The 17,038-nt window shown below is 36.0% G+C and overlaps 1 protein-coding gene across 10 annotated transcripts in view; it reads left to right on the top strand.

Annotated features, from left to right (window-relative positions):
* The window catches only part of CLOCK (clock circadian regulator), a 120,792-nt gene that overhangs the window by 64,191 nt on the left and 39,563 nt on the right, over positions 1-17,038 (top strand). For 7 of the 10 annotated variants that reach the window (XM_069594105.1, XM_069594106.1, XM_069594108.1 and 4 more), the window contains 4 exons: positions 1,351-1,410; positions 4,901-5,049; positions 8,052-8,143; positions 14,961-15,050. In XM_069594105.1, the coding sequence (XP_069450206.1) occupies positions 1,351-1,410; positions 4,901-5,049; positions 8,052-8,143; positions 14,961-15,050 (391 nt within the window). The remainder of the gene's footprint in view (positions 1-1,350; positions 1,411-4,900; positions 5,050-8,051; positions 8,144-14,960; positions 15,051-17,038) is intronic. The other 3 variants (XM_069594110.1, XM_069594111.1, XM_069594113.1) reach the window with 1 other exon arrangement.

The following is a 17,038-nucleotide window of genomic DNA, read 5'->3' as shown; positions in this document are numbered from 1 at the left end:
CAGCTTCCTTCCCTTTTCTGTGAGGTGAATAGTGAAGGTCCATACTTTACCAGAGCTTAAGACCTGAAGTGCAAGGAGTATCCTCAGGGAGCCCTGCCATAGATTTGGGCTGAGCAGTAGTTTCAAGTGGAATCTATGTGTAGTCTTCTTCTCAGAAAAAATGTTTCTTCACTACTCCTTAGGCATTAAATATGATTTCAGTGTTGTGCTTTTGATTGATTTCCAGTTCCCATTCTAGATAATATGACATCTAGGGATGACAGAGTGCTCAGACATAAAGCAGTGGTTCTTAATATGAATTCATTTTCTCTCGGAATGTCATGAAAGTTAATGCACTCTCTCCTCAATGATGTGCATTTACATGTAGAATTTTTTAATAAATTTTAGTGTTTACATGGAACCCCAAAAGTTTGCTATGATAGAAGATTTGTAGATGATCTCAATTGTGAGACTCATAGGTACTTTATAGGCCACAGAGAGATGTGCTTAAAGGAATCAATAGTGAGTTCATGTAAAAGATCTTAAGTCACTTGAAACTATTTAATATTGCCCCTTAGGTTAAGGAGTTAGCCACCAGGTCTCTAGATTTCAGAGAGACTTTCATTAGAATGCTCTTCCTTTCGGTCTTCCAATAACCAACCCCTTCTTGTCTTTTAGATCTCAGCTCAAATGTTCCCACTTCAAGTCCTTCACTAACCACACAGATTAAAATAACCACCCAGTAATAAACACATCACTTCTTTAAAAATAAAGAACAGCTCATACATTTTCATGTTGATTTGTTTTTTTCTACTAGAAAGTAAGCTGTAGGGGAGGAGGGGCCTATATGTCTAGCTAACTACTTGGTAGCCATGTCTAGAACAGAGCGTGGCACAAGAGTGCTAACAAAAAAAAATGTTTGTCAAATGAATCAGTAATGAATGAAATTATATCAATGTAAGTTAACATGCTAGATATTGTGATGTTTCTGAGTGATTTGTGTTTTATAAAGTAAATGTCTATTTTTAAAATGTGTGACTATAATTAAATATGATTTTAAGTGAATCATTTTTATAATGGCAAATACACTGATTTTCTCTAGGTTTTCACTAGTTACTAAAAGTTTGAAATAAAATATTTAACTTTTGGTTAAATTATTATTTATTCCAATAAACTTTTAAAAGTGTAAAACATAGTTGAACTTTGTCTGTTTGTATTAGAAAACAGGTTAATAGTTATTGGATTTGAATTTGTACAGTCTGTAACTCTACAAAGATCCTAGGCTATAACTGATTGATTTACGTTTTGTTTCAGTATTGCTGTTCCTTAGCGAATCTGCTCTTATTTTCTGTATCTTTCTTTTTCTTTTAGAGATGATGGTAGTATTTTTGATGGGTTGGTGGAAGAAGATGACAAGGACAAAGCAAAAAGGTAGTTAAACTTATGATGTAATATAGTAAAAAAAAATAAGTAACAAGTAAATATAATGGTAAAAAATAGTAAATCAGTGATTTCCAAAGCTGTCTGCCATAAGAACTTAGATATGTTAGAAAGGAGAAGAGCTGAGGATATCAGTGTGTAGTTTATAAATTAAGTAAAATTTTCCTCTAAAAGTGCCTTTCTCACCACATCACATTATGGCACATAGTATTTACATGACATCACTGGGGACGTAAGCCTTCAATCACTTGTCAAGAGAGGGTTTGCCTAGAGTCATCATTGTAGTTACTATTTTCCCTTAACCTACTCTATTCTTTGGAAGCAATTTATCTAGTATAGCACACCTTCAGAGCAGAGATGGGAGAATTAAGCTTCATCTCCCATGGGGGGATCTTATACTCCAGTGCTGTGTTATTTCTTCAGTTGCTTGGTTTGCTCCAGCTTTGGCATTTGGAGGTCTTTCAGAGTTGGCTTCTCTGTGTCTTTTGACATGCCTCCATTCTCCAGTAGAAGGCAGAATAGATGATGGGGGAGGACAGGGAGAATTGATGGAGAGGTGTCATCAAGTAGGTGAGTGGATGGCGTCTAGAGCCATGGTGGCGATGGTGAGGGTTTAACCTTAAATATGGGCCTTGATGGTAATTAAAGTAGCAGGAGGGAGGGTCCAGATAGCATTACAGCCAAGTTTGTAGTCATTGAGAGTGAGCAGTACTTTTCTGGTTTTTTCCCAGTCACATTGAACTATGTGGGTGCTTAGATGAGGGTAGAGGGTGTTGTAGCATTACATTCAGAAACAAAAAATAAACATGTAATAAGTAATAGTTCCTAAATGTGTGTTTTAGCAAAATAAAAGGTACTGGGATAAGGAAAATATTGAGGAAAGTTATATAACTTTATTCAAGTAAATAAAAAGACCTGTACTTGAAGCTAAACATATATAGGATAACTCCTTTCCTTTCAGTCTAGTGAGAGAAAGTTTCTATAAAATATTTTAGGGTCGAGGTAAAGTCACTGTTAAGGTGGGAATAATCAGTCTTGCCTGAATGAAGAGGCAGAACTTTGAGGAATTAACTTGGACAGATTAAAGGCCAAGTTTATAGATGGATAAGGTGAGCTAAGGGTTTTCTGTTTGCAGAGACTTAGAAGGTTTGATCATGTTTTTAGGGAACCAAAATTACTATGGTTGTGGGAAACCTTGGAGAAAGAAGACCTCATAATCATGCTGTCAGAATTACCCAGACTGCACTGGGCTCTGACATCTATGAGCTGTTATTATTGAGGTCATCACAAGGGCTGAGTACTTCCAACCTGAGTGTAACATGAAGTAAAGTTGCTTTAATGAGTGTGATCCAGTGGTAGAATTAGCAATGATATTTGATTTCCATGTATTTCTTACACTTGAGTTAAAATGCTGGTTTTAAATGATTACTTCATGATAACTGTATGATCCTGGGCATATATTCTCTTTTATGCCTGAGTTGGCGTACCTATAAAATGAAAAATAATAAGATCTACTTCATAGGAATTAAATGAAATTTCATAAATGTTTCCAATAATGCCTAGCATATAAATATACAATAATGGTTCTAAATTTTACCTTCTACACATGTCTTCAGATATTTCGTAGATAGTAATTCTCTGGTGCTTATTTCCTGCTTACTCCTTTCTAGAGGCGTAGAATTAGATCTGTCTCACTTCTCTAGTATATGTCCTTTAAAATGTCAAACAAGCAATTTCACCATATTTAAATTCTCCCCAAACCATCTCTCCACCCAAACTAATATCTCATGTTATATTACTTGGAAATTCCTTTTGATTTTTCTTTTGCTTCCTCACTCCAAATCTGATTTACCTAGAATTGCTAGTTCTGCCTATTAATCCTCAGACCCACACTGCTGTGTTAACACTGCCACTGCTGTGGTTTTTAGCCTAGGATATTGCAGTTGCCTCCTAAATGGTCATCTGGCCTCCAGTCTTGTTTGGCATACAGTAAGTTTTCAGTAGCTTTTGTTAAATGAATTGTTTTACCAAGCATTGATTCTTTCATTACTCAGTTGCTAGAATGGTCTTACTATCAGTCAGTTCTGTTCATGGCATTTCTTTGCTTAAAACCTTTCAGTACCTTTCATTATTTAATGACTTTCACTAAAACTAAAATCCTTTTGTGTAGCATAAAAACTTAATGATTTTTTTTCTGAGTACTTATTATTCCGAACTGCCCACCACTTATACCCCCGACTCCAGCATACTTGGGCACAGAAAGCCTGTACTAGCCACATTAGCCAAGCTGAGCTACTTGTGATGGGTTTTCATCTTTGTACAAGTTGCCTGTGTCTGGAATGGTCTTCTCACACATCACTACCCCCTCTTTCTCACTCAGCCTTCATGATTCGATTTAGCACACTTAGGAGTTTCCATAGGATTTAGGTAAATTTCTTGAAAGGGGTTATCTTTGTCCAGTATTCCTAGCCATTGTTAGCACAGTCTGTATCATTATAACAAAGAGTTTAGTGTTTGGTGAGGGGGTCAGTTAATTTCTATTACATTTATTAAGAGATTTTTTTTTAATTTCTTCTCAGTACTAATATGGAATAAATGCTGCTTCTTTACTGAAAAAAATTAATAGAATTATCCTCTGACCTTTTGGCAAAGTAGTATACTTTGTTTAAACAAAAACTGAATTCTAAAGTCTGACTTCACAAAAGCATATAGTTAGAAGTGTTACAGAATGATTAGTTGCTCTGCAAATAATTACATTTATTTTACAAGTTCTCAATGCAGCTAACAATTTGCTCCTGGTTACTGCTTCACATAGAACAGTGGGAATTATTCATTTAGCACATATATTTTGATCACTTACTGTTTGTTAGGTATTATGCTTAAGTGCTTAGATGAAAAAAATTGGGCTCTGCTATTAAGAAGCCCACAGCCCAGTGAAGAGATAGATATGCAAGCAAGTGGTTACAGCTCTGTATTGGAGGCTGGGATAGAGGAGTAAAGAGGAAGAATGTGTGGGTGAGCCTGAGGGTAGAGAGATTTTCATCTTTAGATTTCTGTTTATAATTTAAAGCTTACAGGAGATGGATAACTTTCTCCTATTCAGTAATTTATAATAATTTGTATTTATATTTTACATGTACTTTCACAAACTCTCTCAAGTAATAATAATAGCATAAGGGAAACACAAATTCTTGATAAATATTAGATTTAGTAAAACTTGAGATTTGAACGTAATTTGTCTTAAAAACAGATATGCCAAGTGGTTAATATGTAAAAGTTTCTTTAGTGGTTAAGCCAAGAAGAAAAATTACTGTCCTAATTAACTATACTGTTAGTAACCTAGAATATGAACATTCATTACCATTTGTAGTCACAGAAGTACGTGCTCTGTGGTCATGTCCATATTGAGCATTGTGTTAAACTATTTGTGTAGTTAAATGGATTGTTTGAAAGCTGCTTATGTAATTTTTTATTCCATCAGAGTATCTAGAAACAAATCTGAAAAGAAACGTAGAGATCAGTTTAATGTTCTCATTAAAGAACTGGGATCCATGCTTCCTGGTAATGCTAGAAAGATGGACAAATCTACTGTTCTACAGAAGAGCATCGATTTTTTACGAAAACATAAAGGTACATTTTTAACTTTGTAACATGGATTTTTTTTTTTTTAATAACAGACTCTCTCTTAAAGCATAATGTGATAGAATCTTGGCAGTAATGCATGAGACTGGGTGCTTCCTAACCTTTTTTCAAGAGAAAGAAACAATTGCCTTTTAATGATTCCCTGGTATGTTCTTTCTTTCATTCAACAAACATTTATTTAGTGCCTACTATATCCTTGGCTTCCCTGATGGCTCAGATAGTAAAGAATCTCCCCGCAATGCGGGAGATGTGGGTTCAGTTCCTGAGTTGAGAAGATCCCCTGGAGGAGGGCATGGTGACCCGCTCCAGTATTCTTGCCTGGAGAATCCCCATGGACAGAGGAGCCTAGTGGGCTACAGTCCATGAGGTCACAAAGAGTGGGACATGACTGAGCAACTAACACACATAGCCTAGATTCTTGTGGTGCAGGGTAATAGTTCTGACCCTCAAGTAACTCAAACCAAGGGAGACAAATAATATATAAATATCTAATTACAGTGCAAGTAATTATTGTGAGTGGTGCTTGTAAAGAATATTTATGTGAGAATACAGAGGAAAGAATGTGTCAGAGACATCATAAAACCAGTTCATTTTTCAACCGAGTCTTCCTTTTATCTTAAGGAAAAGAGCATTTCACATGGAAGGAGGAGCATATGTAAAACCAGAGAAGCGAGGAGAGGTCAGTTTAACTGGAGCATAGAATTGAGTTGGAAAGTTAGGAGTGTGTTTGGAAGAGAATCGAGTCAGATCATGAGATATGTAATTTAAACAGATTACTTCAATGACTAGGAAATAAACATCATTTTAAAGTGATTATTTGTTAAAGAAAATAACTTTGAGAAAATATGTCATGGAAAGGAAATTTTAGAGAATAGTAAGTATCTTGGTACTTAACAGATGCTACTTAATAGAAAATAGGTGAAAAGCTTATAGAAGGACATTTCCTTTTTCAGATGCAAATAAACTACAGAACTTCTCAAAAGAGAATTTGTAACTAGTGCTTTTATTTCTCGATAGCTCACTCTGTAATATATTACTAGCCTGGTTTATGCTCCACCACTGTTTAAAATTATTTTTCTTAATACCATGACCCCCATCCTCTCTGCTGCCAATAAAGCAGTAGCTCTTTCTTGTACCTCATCCTCTTCTGCATCTCTGAAGCACTGGGAATTTTTACCTGCCCTCCACTGGCTTTCTTTTTCCTTGTTCTGAGATACGCTGGACTTCTTCATTCACTTCCCTCTCCCAACCGAGCTAACTTCTTTTCTCTTTCTGCCCTCTGAACATGACATTTCTTTAGGTCTTATCTTGTGTTCATGCTTTCTCCATGTTCTTACCCTTGGTTTTGCCTCTCTGTTAAACTACTAAGTCTGTATTTTTAGATGCAGACTTTTTAGTTTTTCATTTCCAGGTAACTTCTGAATCTTTGGTTTTAAATGTTCTCAGACTTAACACGTCTAAAACTGAATTCATTTTCATTTTGTCAAGTCATCTCTTTCAGTTTTCCATTTTCACACCACAATCCTTTCACTCCCCTGGGACTCAGACCTGAGAAGTGTTTTGCATTTTTTCATCTTCTTTAGTGTACAGTATCACAGTTGCCAAATTTTTTTGATTCTTCTGGTAATGTGTCAAAATTGCTGGTTTACGAAATTTACTGCCTACATTATCATTACATTTTATCTCTACAAATGGTATTCTCACTAATTTCTTTGTCCCTTGTTAGTGCACTCATTCCTCAGACATTGTAGCAGTTCAGTAAATGATTGTTGAATGAAATGAAATGATATGCATGCATAATTATTTCCCCCTGACAATAGAGGATTAATTTTGGCATATAGATTTTTTTTAAAGTTGAGTTTATGGTTCTCACAAAATTAAAATTTACCTGAAATTGAAAGGTAATTCTTACATACTTATTACTCTAAAAATAAACCTGGGTTTAGCTAAATTTGATGGAATTTGTTTATGGATTTAAGTCCTTTTTTCTGAATGTATATAATTGATGTGAATTTGAAAAGCATGATTGTATTCCGTAGAATTAGTAGCTATAATTGTTCATATCTAATACAGACATTTCCAATATGCCAAATTTGGGGTGCCAATTTTTTATGCTGTTTTTATATATCTGGTAATAGAGAAATCAAAACAACTTAGTCCATATTTTCCACTTCAAGATAGAGTATATTTTGTAGAGTAAAATCTATGATATGTATTTTAATTTTACTTGGTTGTTTTAATATGTCTGCATTTAAATATGGAAAAAATATTGCCTAAGTATAGATTTCATCATTTATGAATAGCTTTTTATAACAACCTATTAGAAGTATGTTGCAAAATAAACTATACTAATTGTGTTAAAATATGTGCCGAAAGCTAGGGAATCTCCAAATTTTGACCAGCTTCCTACTACTAAGAAAACATGCCAGAGGACACAGAGCAGAATCACCCTGGGTTTATTACTATAAAGTTTTTGCCTAGAATTTTAATTTAGTCTCTTTGATTAATTAAGAATAGAACACCTTAGACTGAGAAGAATCTCTGCCTGGCAATAGGCAGGCCTAAAATAATTCTTTTTTAAAAGCAGACTGACTGATCTCCTTGGCTCCTTTCCTCCAGGTTTATGTCCTTAGGTCTGTTCTAGGTACTACTGTTTGAAAGGCAAAGAAAGGGGAAAGAATATATTTCTAATGCTTGATATAGTCTGCTTATTTTGATTCTTATTTGATCATTGTGTAAAGCAGGAAGCAATCTCAGGCCAGTCAGGAACAAAGGTTCTCAAAGCTCCCCAGAGAAAATTCAGAGACTGGCATTTTTAAGAGACTAGTCTTAAAGTTATCCAAATTATTCAAGCAGATGACCTGCTACATTAGCTCAATATTTCATCATACCAAAATTTGGACCTCCTGATACCTACCTAGACCAATAAATGTTATTGACTATGGCTCTTCTCTTTAATTAGTGCCACTAATGTGTCAATCTGTTTACAGAAATCACTGCACAGTCAGACGCTAGTGAAATTCGACAGGACTGGAAACCTACATTCCTTAGTAATGAAGAGTTTACACAATTAATGCTAGAGGTATGTCCAGATTAATTTTTGAAAAGTTTTATTTTCTTAAGAAATCACAGGGGTTGCCAATTCTAGTATAGATTTAACAATATTAGTTTAATACTGAAAAATCTTAATTCAGTGTAAGTCAACCAACTATTCATTTAAAATTAACTGATGTAAGTATTGTAATAAAATAGTACTATATGTGGTAAAATAATGCCAAATCTTTGTGCTTTCAATATCATCTGAATTTTTGAGAGGCTTAATAAGTTAGAAACCTGTAACTACCAAGTCCTCTACCTGGACAAAACTAACATTTAAATGAAAAATAAAATATATTATTCATCACATAGTAAATATTATGAAATGTATTTTACTGGACAGTAGGATTTTTTTCAACAAATTAAAATCTACCTAAACACAGCATTAAATGATACTAAATGAAGTATTTTGAAAATATTAAAATAGTGAAATATACATTGAAAGACAACTCTTCTCATTTTAAATGGAAACTTCTAAAAGGTTTTCCTTCTAAAAGTAGATATTCTTCTATGACAGAATTATTTTTGAATACAGTTCAGATCATACTTGCTTAGAATTGCAAAACTTAATATGTCACACAGTCAGTTATAAAATCCACAAAAATTTTGAGTCACTCATACTATCAGTTTTACTTTTTAAACATTTCCAATTTAGATTAATAAGGATATCTTCATGTACACAGAGTACAGAGTTCAGTATCAGATTTCTATGAAAGCTTTCCCCCCGCCCCCCCAAGAAACAAATAATAAATAAAGGTGATATTATACTTGGGTGTTAACAGTTAAGGACAAGAGAAGTAGATAAGCAAAAGAAGCTAGAGATAGAAGGAGTAGAAGAAAACAATTGAAGTAGAGATTGTTAAATAATTTACATTTCTTATTCTGTTTGTTCAGGTTTGTTATTTTAGACTTTAAGCATATATCTCTGTTGTATATGTTTATGTAAGAACCATGTCTTAAGTGTCTTTGCATGTTGACTAAAGTCCAAAGCAACAGTATTTTGCAAATTATTGAATTATTTTTCTGTTTTTACTAGGTATAACAGTTAATTGCTGGATTAAGTCTTTATATATTCAGCAGAAATGTCACCATATGAAAATTTATTTGAGTGTAAATACATTGTATATATACTTAAAGCCATGCTTAACATCTGAAAGAATAACTGAGCACATCTTACATACCATTACCTCAGTGAATCCTCACAGTAATCTTATGAAGATACACTATTAGCATCCCTTTCTTACTTTCACATGAGGAAATTGGGCAAAGGGATTATGAAATTTGCTCAAAATAAAACTAATCCTGAGCTAGGATTCACTGCAGGAAAACTAGCCTCTGATCCCTGTGGCCCTAGACCCTGTGCCCACTGCTGCTCATGGCACTTCTTCTCAGTGAAAGTTAGTTGTGGCACAGAACTTTTAGCTTGGTAACCAGCAATTAGTTCTTTAAATTAATGGATACAAGTTACAAACCGAATAATAGTTCCAATTAATTTTCTCTTCTCTAAAAAGAAGTTTGACATTGTCCAAAATTCTCTCTTTAGATTAAATAATACATTTATGAAAGGGTACAAACAAGCTAATGTTTGTAACCCCAAGAAGAAATCAACTCATTTAATTGTTCTTTAAATTTTTTTTTATTTCTCAGTGCCATGATTCAATACCATCTGTGTTATCATAAATCCTTTTTAAAACCTTTTTCTTCATTTGGTTTTGTTGGGTCTTAGTTGCGGCATGTGGGATCCTCTTTGTGGTGCATGGACTCTCTAGCTGTGACTCTGCAGACTCTGGGGTACAAGGGCTCAGGTTGTGGCTAGCGAGCTTAGTTGCTACCAGGGACGTGGGATCTTACTTCCCTGACTAGGGATTGAACCTGTGTCCCCTGCACTGCAAGGCGGATTTTTAACGACTCGACACCAGGGAAATCCCAGTCATAAACTCTTTACTTACCCTGCTTTATTGATGTGAAAATTTTCTTTTTTTAATAATTTTTCTTCATTTATATTTTTGACTTTTTGCCACACTGAGCGGCATGCAGGATCTTATTTCTCTAACCAGGGATCGAACCCACACCCCCTGCAGTGGAAGTGCAGAATCCTAACTGCTCGACTGCCAGGAAGTCCCCCCAAATTTTCTTATAAATTCATAAATTAATGTAATATCTGTATTTAAGAAACTTAGGAAGGTAAATTACCTATTCAATAATAAGCTAAATCAAAAAGAATTGTCTTCAAATTTTTCTTTACAGTGAACAGATTTTAACTTAATTGCAAAGACATGTAGTACATATGTAGTATTAAAAATAACGAAATCAGAGAGTCTAGAGATTATAATCTTATATATGAGAATATTTAAACATGTTAATTTTGAAATTATAAATTAGTCTTCTCATGATTATCCTCACAGCTTTTAAAATTATATTCCTGAAAAATATTACATTGACTAACTTTTAATATGTCAAGCATATTTTTGATTTTTAGTGAATATTTGCAGCTGCTAAGTAGGCATTTTAATGTTCATATGCCAGGATTGAAGGCTATGTGTAATTGTGTGTATTGTAACCTGGGTTCAGCTAACCTAGTTGTGTTATTGTTGGCTTATCATGTTGATCAGGTTACAGTTAGGCAGTCTGGATACCCTTTTCAGCAGAATTTCAGATGTAGTTTTTGTCTAGGAATGTTAGAGCTGCTAGCAGAAGAGCTGGGGTCATTCAGCTCAAACTCTTCGTTTTATGGCTGATGCCTGGAGAGATTGTAGCTTGTCCAGTCAGTTAATCAAAGAACTGAGACTGAGATCTTAAAATTCATTTATACCTTGTGTGTTGGCTATCTCTCTTCATTCGTCCATTGCCACCCATCCCTCTCCCTCTTGTTTCTGATGCTTAAGGAATATTCCTTGCTACCCTTGTTGGGGATGTTGAGATTAAGGAAATAAGGGCAATTTAGCCTTACTAGACCTCTGTGCCAAGTTATCTCTGTATGTATATCCTGGTACAGAGTTCTTTCCTCTTGACAGCTGGCAGCTCTCGTCAGTACTCTACAAGGGAAGGGCCAGGGCCCTGCCTGCCTCATCTCAAGGAGGTTCTGTCCACTTCCTTGGGACTTCCATCCAGTCTTGCCAGATTAAGTAGTCACCAAGTAAACACCCGAGATGTATACAGGCCTCTTGATATGTGCAAAGTTGATCTAAAGTAGATGTCAAATAGGAAGATGAGTTTTAACCAATGAGCCCTTTCCCTCCTATCACACAATGTGGACAAGGGATAACCTTCGCAGTCTTCAGTCTTGGGATAAGGACGTCCTTCTGTCTTGTTCCACATCTCTCAAGTCTTCCTCCTCAAAGCCCTTCCTGTTTTGGTGTATGTACCTACTTTCTTGGAAAATTACATCCTTCCATTCAAAAGAAATTTGAACTCTGGATCCTTTCTTGTGTTAAGACTTGGTGAGATGCTGATGCAGGCCTTTCTCTGCTGAATCTTTACCTGCTTCAGAAGAGAAAGGGGTAGGCTCTGCTTCTGGGAGTGGGGTCAGGTCATTAGGAGTTCTGATTTTAGTTTATTCACTTCACAGAAGAGAGCTGCATCCTAATTCCTAGTAGATCTCCTAGGAATAAGTAGAGTAGAGATCATCACAGTAATTTGCTTTCAAAGATGACACAGTCTAGCCTCATGTGAGAAAAGCATGTTCTCAAAATCACTGCAGATGGTGATTGCAGCCATGAAATTAAAAGACGCTTACTTCTTGGAAGGAAAGTTATGACCAACCTAGATAGCATATTCAAAAGCAGAGGTATTGCTTTGCCAACAAAGGTCTGTCTAGTCAAGGCTATGGTTTTTGCAGTGGTCATCTATGGATGTGAGAGTTGGACTGTGAATAAAGCTGAGCACTGAAGAATTAATGCTTGTGAACTGTGGTGTTGGAGAAGACTCTTGAGAGTCCCTTGGACTACAGGGAGATCCACCCAGTCCATTCTAAAGGGGATCGGTCCTGGGTGTTCATTGGAGGGACTAATGCTAAAGCTGAAACTCCCAATATTTTGGCCACCTCATGCGAAGAGTTGACTCATTGGAAAAGACCCTGATGCTGGGAGGGATTGGGGGCAGGAGAAGGGAACGACAGAGGATGTGATGGCTGGATGGCATCACTGACTCGATGGACATGAGTTTGAGTGACCTCCAGGAATTGGTGATGGACAGGGAGGCCTGGCGTGCTGTGACTCATGGGGTCGCAGAGTTGGACACGACTGAGCGACTGAACTGAACTGAACATCATTTTGACCCTTTTCCTTAGGAAACAATACTGGCATAATTGTACCAAAGAGTTTTGTGGAAATTTCATGCATTTGCTTAAATTATAAGGTTTCATCCCTTCACCTTACATTAGCCAAGAATGAGTTTGTCTGAGCCATTCTGGAAGGCAGACATCTGCTCAAATTAATTACTTTCTGATACCCAAACGTCTTCCCTCAATAAAGGGGAGGTGGGGGATGCCTTTTTCCATACATTCACCATACTGCTGCTAAGTTGCTTCAGTCGTGTCTGACCCTGTGTGACCCCATAGACAGCAGCCCACCAGCTCCCCCGTCCCTGGGATTCTCCGGACAAGAACACTGGAGTGGGTTGCCATTTCCTTCTCCAATGCATGAAAGTGAAAAATGAAAGTGAAGTCGCTCAGTTGTGTCCAACTCTTTGTGACCTCATGGACTACAGCCTACCAGGCTTCTCCATCCATGGGAGTTTCCAGGCAAGAGTACTGGAGTAGGTTGCCATTGCCTTCTAGTAATGTTATTTACAGTAACAACAATCTAGAAATAATATGTTTCAGCAAGAGGAATAATTAGATAAAAGGGAACACTTTGCAGTCATTAAAAAGGATGATTTTAGGTAGGTCTCTATTGAATAGGAAAGATGTTCCCTTTATGCTAAGAGAGAAAAACAAATTACATATATATATATATAAAATCCCATTCACCATATACCTCAACAATTACTTAGAATTAGAGGGAGGTTGCTCTAACTTTCAAATACATGAGTAACATACAATATTTTTTATTTGCTGTGTGCCACACATATGCCAGGTGCTGCAGATATGCAATGTTGCAGATACAATATAGTTCTTAACAGAATTGCATCCTTTGAGAGAGCCCTGTACTTACACAAGAAATTCAGATTAAGTGTGATAACTATTTGATAGAAGAGGAACTCTTCTGATGATATACTTTATCTGCTGTATATCTTTAGTATCTTTTCTTTTTTGTTTTAAGTTACTTGTTTGTTTATGACTGCTGTGGGTCTTGGTTGCTGCGTGCTGGCTTGCTCTAGTTGCAGCAAGTGGGGGCTATGTTCTAGTGCAGTGCATGGGCTTCTCATTGCCATGGCTTCTCTCACTGTGGAGTGCAGGCTGTAGGCGTGCGGGCTTCGGTAGTTGCAGCATGCAGGCTCAGTAGTTGTAACACATGGGCTTAGTTACCTCATGGCATGTGGGATCTCACCCATCCAGGGATCAAACCCATGTCCCCTGCCTTGGCAGGTGAATTCTCAGCCACTGGACCACCAGGGAAGTCTTCAACATTTTTTCCATTGAATCTTCTTTTCCTCAGCCTGAAAATATATTTCAGTTTCTTTTTCTAAAAAAATAACTTCCCTTGATACTTTGTCCCCTCAAAATGTGTCCTTTCATGAACTTGAACAAAGTGTTTTATAATATAGCCTTCTGATGATCCACCCATCTCTAAACACACTGTAGTATGAATCTCTTTCCTGTTGACATAACTCTTGAAAGTCAGCAAAATTCAGTCCATTTTTTTATTCCGTGTCTTGTTTGATCCCATTTTTTACTGAACCATCCATTTTCCTCCTCACTCACTTTGTCATTCTTTCTTCCATTGACTTCATCAACAGCAGTGTCTTCTGTCCTGTCTGTCATTTTCTCTGGCACTTTCGCTCCTTCTCATCTCTGTACGTAGATAATACCCCAAACCTTTGTCTTTGGCATCCTTTTCATTTTTGCAGATCTCATTTCTTTAGCTTCCACTTTGGTGCCTAGGATTCTCAGATGAAAAACTTTGTGAGACATGAATAAAGTATTGCTTTTTGTTAAGTATTGTTCCCCTGTGCTGACTCCTCTCCTGAACTCTTAACATCACATTTCCCAATGCTTGCCTATGTCCTTTCTTCTCTGTTTTTACTGCTATTAATTTCATTCGGATTCTCCTTAACGTCTCTGATTATTCCAAAGGCCACTGAAATTTTCCTCTTAATTCACTTTTCCCTCAAAATCCATTTTACGCATTGCTTCCAGACCATTCTTAAGCTAAGTTCATCTGTCTTGCCCTGATATTCAAAGCCTTGCATGATCTGAGCTCGCTCTATTTTTTCAGCTTATTCCCTTTCAAAGTTTATTCCCTGTGCTTCAGTCATACACTTCTGTTAAGATTATATATGTTATGGTGATAATGTGTTCTTTTGTTGGCCAAAGACATATTGTTGATGGCATCTGTGCTTTGGAAATATTAATATCTTCAAATAAGACCATCATTGTATAATAACATATGATAAAGGTAGAACATTAAGTCTCTATCTTTTAGAAACTTGCCATTCAGTAATGGTCATAGAGTGATATTTTTCTTCCAGAAGCGTCTTAAAATGCACAAAGATAGATACTAAGGTATTGTAAAGGGGAAAAGCTAGTATTTTGACAGTGCTCTAGAAATTTCCAGTTCTTTGTGATTTATCTTAGATTTTTATGTCTGTCCTATGAAATACTTTTTTCTTTTCATTTAACTGACCATTGTGTTTAATTTCAGGCTCTTGATGGTTTTTTTTTAGCAATCATGACAGATGGAAGCATAATATATGTGTCTGAGAGTGTAACTTCATTGCTTGAACATTTACCGGTAAGTATAAAAATCCTATGATCTCTTTCTCACTTAAAAAAAATTGTTTTATTAATATGTTTATTTTTGGAGGATAATTGATTTATAGTATTGTGATGGTTTCTGCTATACATCAACATGAATCAACCATAGGTATACATATGTCCCCTCCCTCTTGAACCTCCCTCCTACCTCCCACCCTGTCTTTCTCACTTAATGCCTATTTTTAAATGTTCTGAAACCTTAAGAAGTGAAGGCCCCAGAGCACTGTTGAACAATGATCAGAGTGGGGATGAGACCTCTAAGTATGTCTTAGTTTTAGTATGGCTGTATTTTTTCAGGTCAGTCATGACTCTCATCTGTAGTAACTAAATATTCAACTCCTACTTTAACCTCTATTCTTCCTGTCTTCTTTATTCTAATGCTGAGTTTTCACTATTAACTTTAATCAGTGTGGTGGTGATGTCACTTACTCATTGAAAATATCTTGGGAATAACTAAATTTCTACTGAGATATTTGTTGCAGCTCAATAATAGTTTTCTCAAAAGAATAACTTACAAGAACATGCTGAAAATAATAGATACAGAACTTTTGTGCTCTGTGACTTGAGTTGATAATATTTTAATTCCCATATTCCATTTGTTCTTAATATGACCCAAAGGGTAGATAATCAGAAAAGATATATGTAAATTTTGATTAGAATGGTGAGTACCTGAATTAGTGTTTGCTGTTTTATTAACATATATTTATTGAACATCTGTGCTACCAGATACTATGCTAGGTGCTGTGCTCCAGTTGACAGTTTTTATGAATTTGAAGTTTTTGTAATATTCTCAGCTAAGGTGATGTTACACAAAAATGGGTTTGCCTCTTGGTGGATATCAAGCCATTAGACACAACCAAGCCAAAGATTAGGAGAAGGAAGGATTTATTATTACTTGGAGCGAGTAAGAACACCGAAGATACTTTGGGAAGTATCTTTCCCAAAGCAGTATCTCTCCGAACAGCAAAATTAGGGAATTTTTAAGCTAAGAATACATGTATATTCATGAAGGGACTTGAGCAGAGGGGAATTCAGTATAAAAGTAGGGCAAAGGTCAACAGCATCTAAGCTTTACTTGATTGAAGTGAGAAAGGGTCAACATCATCATCATATTCTCCACTTAGCAGAGGCCCTTGGTTTCCTATAGAACTCAGGCATATTTTATAAATATCCTTTGAGGAGGAACTGGAACTCTGCTCTCACTGCACTGTTGTTTGCCTGCCCTTTCTCTGTTCCTGTATTCCTTTGTTCCCGTAAGATCATTCATTACTAATATTCCTTCAGGGGCAAGCATTGTGGCCAGGCTTAGATTACAAAATGGCTTCTTATGTCAAGAAAGCTATTTCTGGTTCTCTTTCTCTGGCAACCCTCTAACTTATTGGCTTAAAATAGGGTTTGGATGTAAATATTTTGAAGTTACTTATAAACTACTCTTAAAATGCCATCTCTTGAAAATGTATAACAGTACAAAGTCATCTGTTCTATAAAGATTTCTTTAAAGAGATGTTGAAAAGCAGTATCTCCTTCTCTCTGATTACGCTGCTGTTTTGTACTTTATGAAGAGAATTTACTCTATACTTAAAAGGCCAGATTCTATAAGGGAACTTTATTTCTGAAAGTCAGGCAGTAAATAATTTGCTGATTTCTGTGTCACACAGAAAATGACTTGGCTTTACTACTTCTCTGGGGGCAGACCAAAGGACAGACTGATAACTGAATTTTTCTGGATAACTGTTTCCTTAAGAAAAAATTTGCATAGTAAGAAAAGCCAGGGAAAGAAATCCTTTGTAGGATTATGATATGACTAAGTTAAGATTGAATAATAAATAAAACAAAAGAATGAATATAACAAAACAGAAGCAGACTCACAGATAAAGAAAAACCAGCAGTTATCAGTGTGGAGGGGGATGGGAGAAGGGTGTGATGGGGGAGGGGATTACCCGTGCAAGGTATAAAAGCCGAGAA

Source organism: Ovis canadensis, chromosome 6, assembly GCF_042477335.2.
Source record: "Ovis canadensis isolate MfBH-ARS-UI-01 breed Bighorn chromosome 6, ARS-UI_OviCan_v2, whole genome shotgun sequence".
NCBI classification, from domain to species: domain Eukaryota; kingdom Metazoa; phylum Chordata; class Mammalia; order Artiodactyla; family Bovidae; genus Ovis; species Ovis canadensis.
This window is presented reverse-complemented; position numbering and strand designations above follow the sequence as displayed.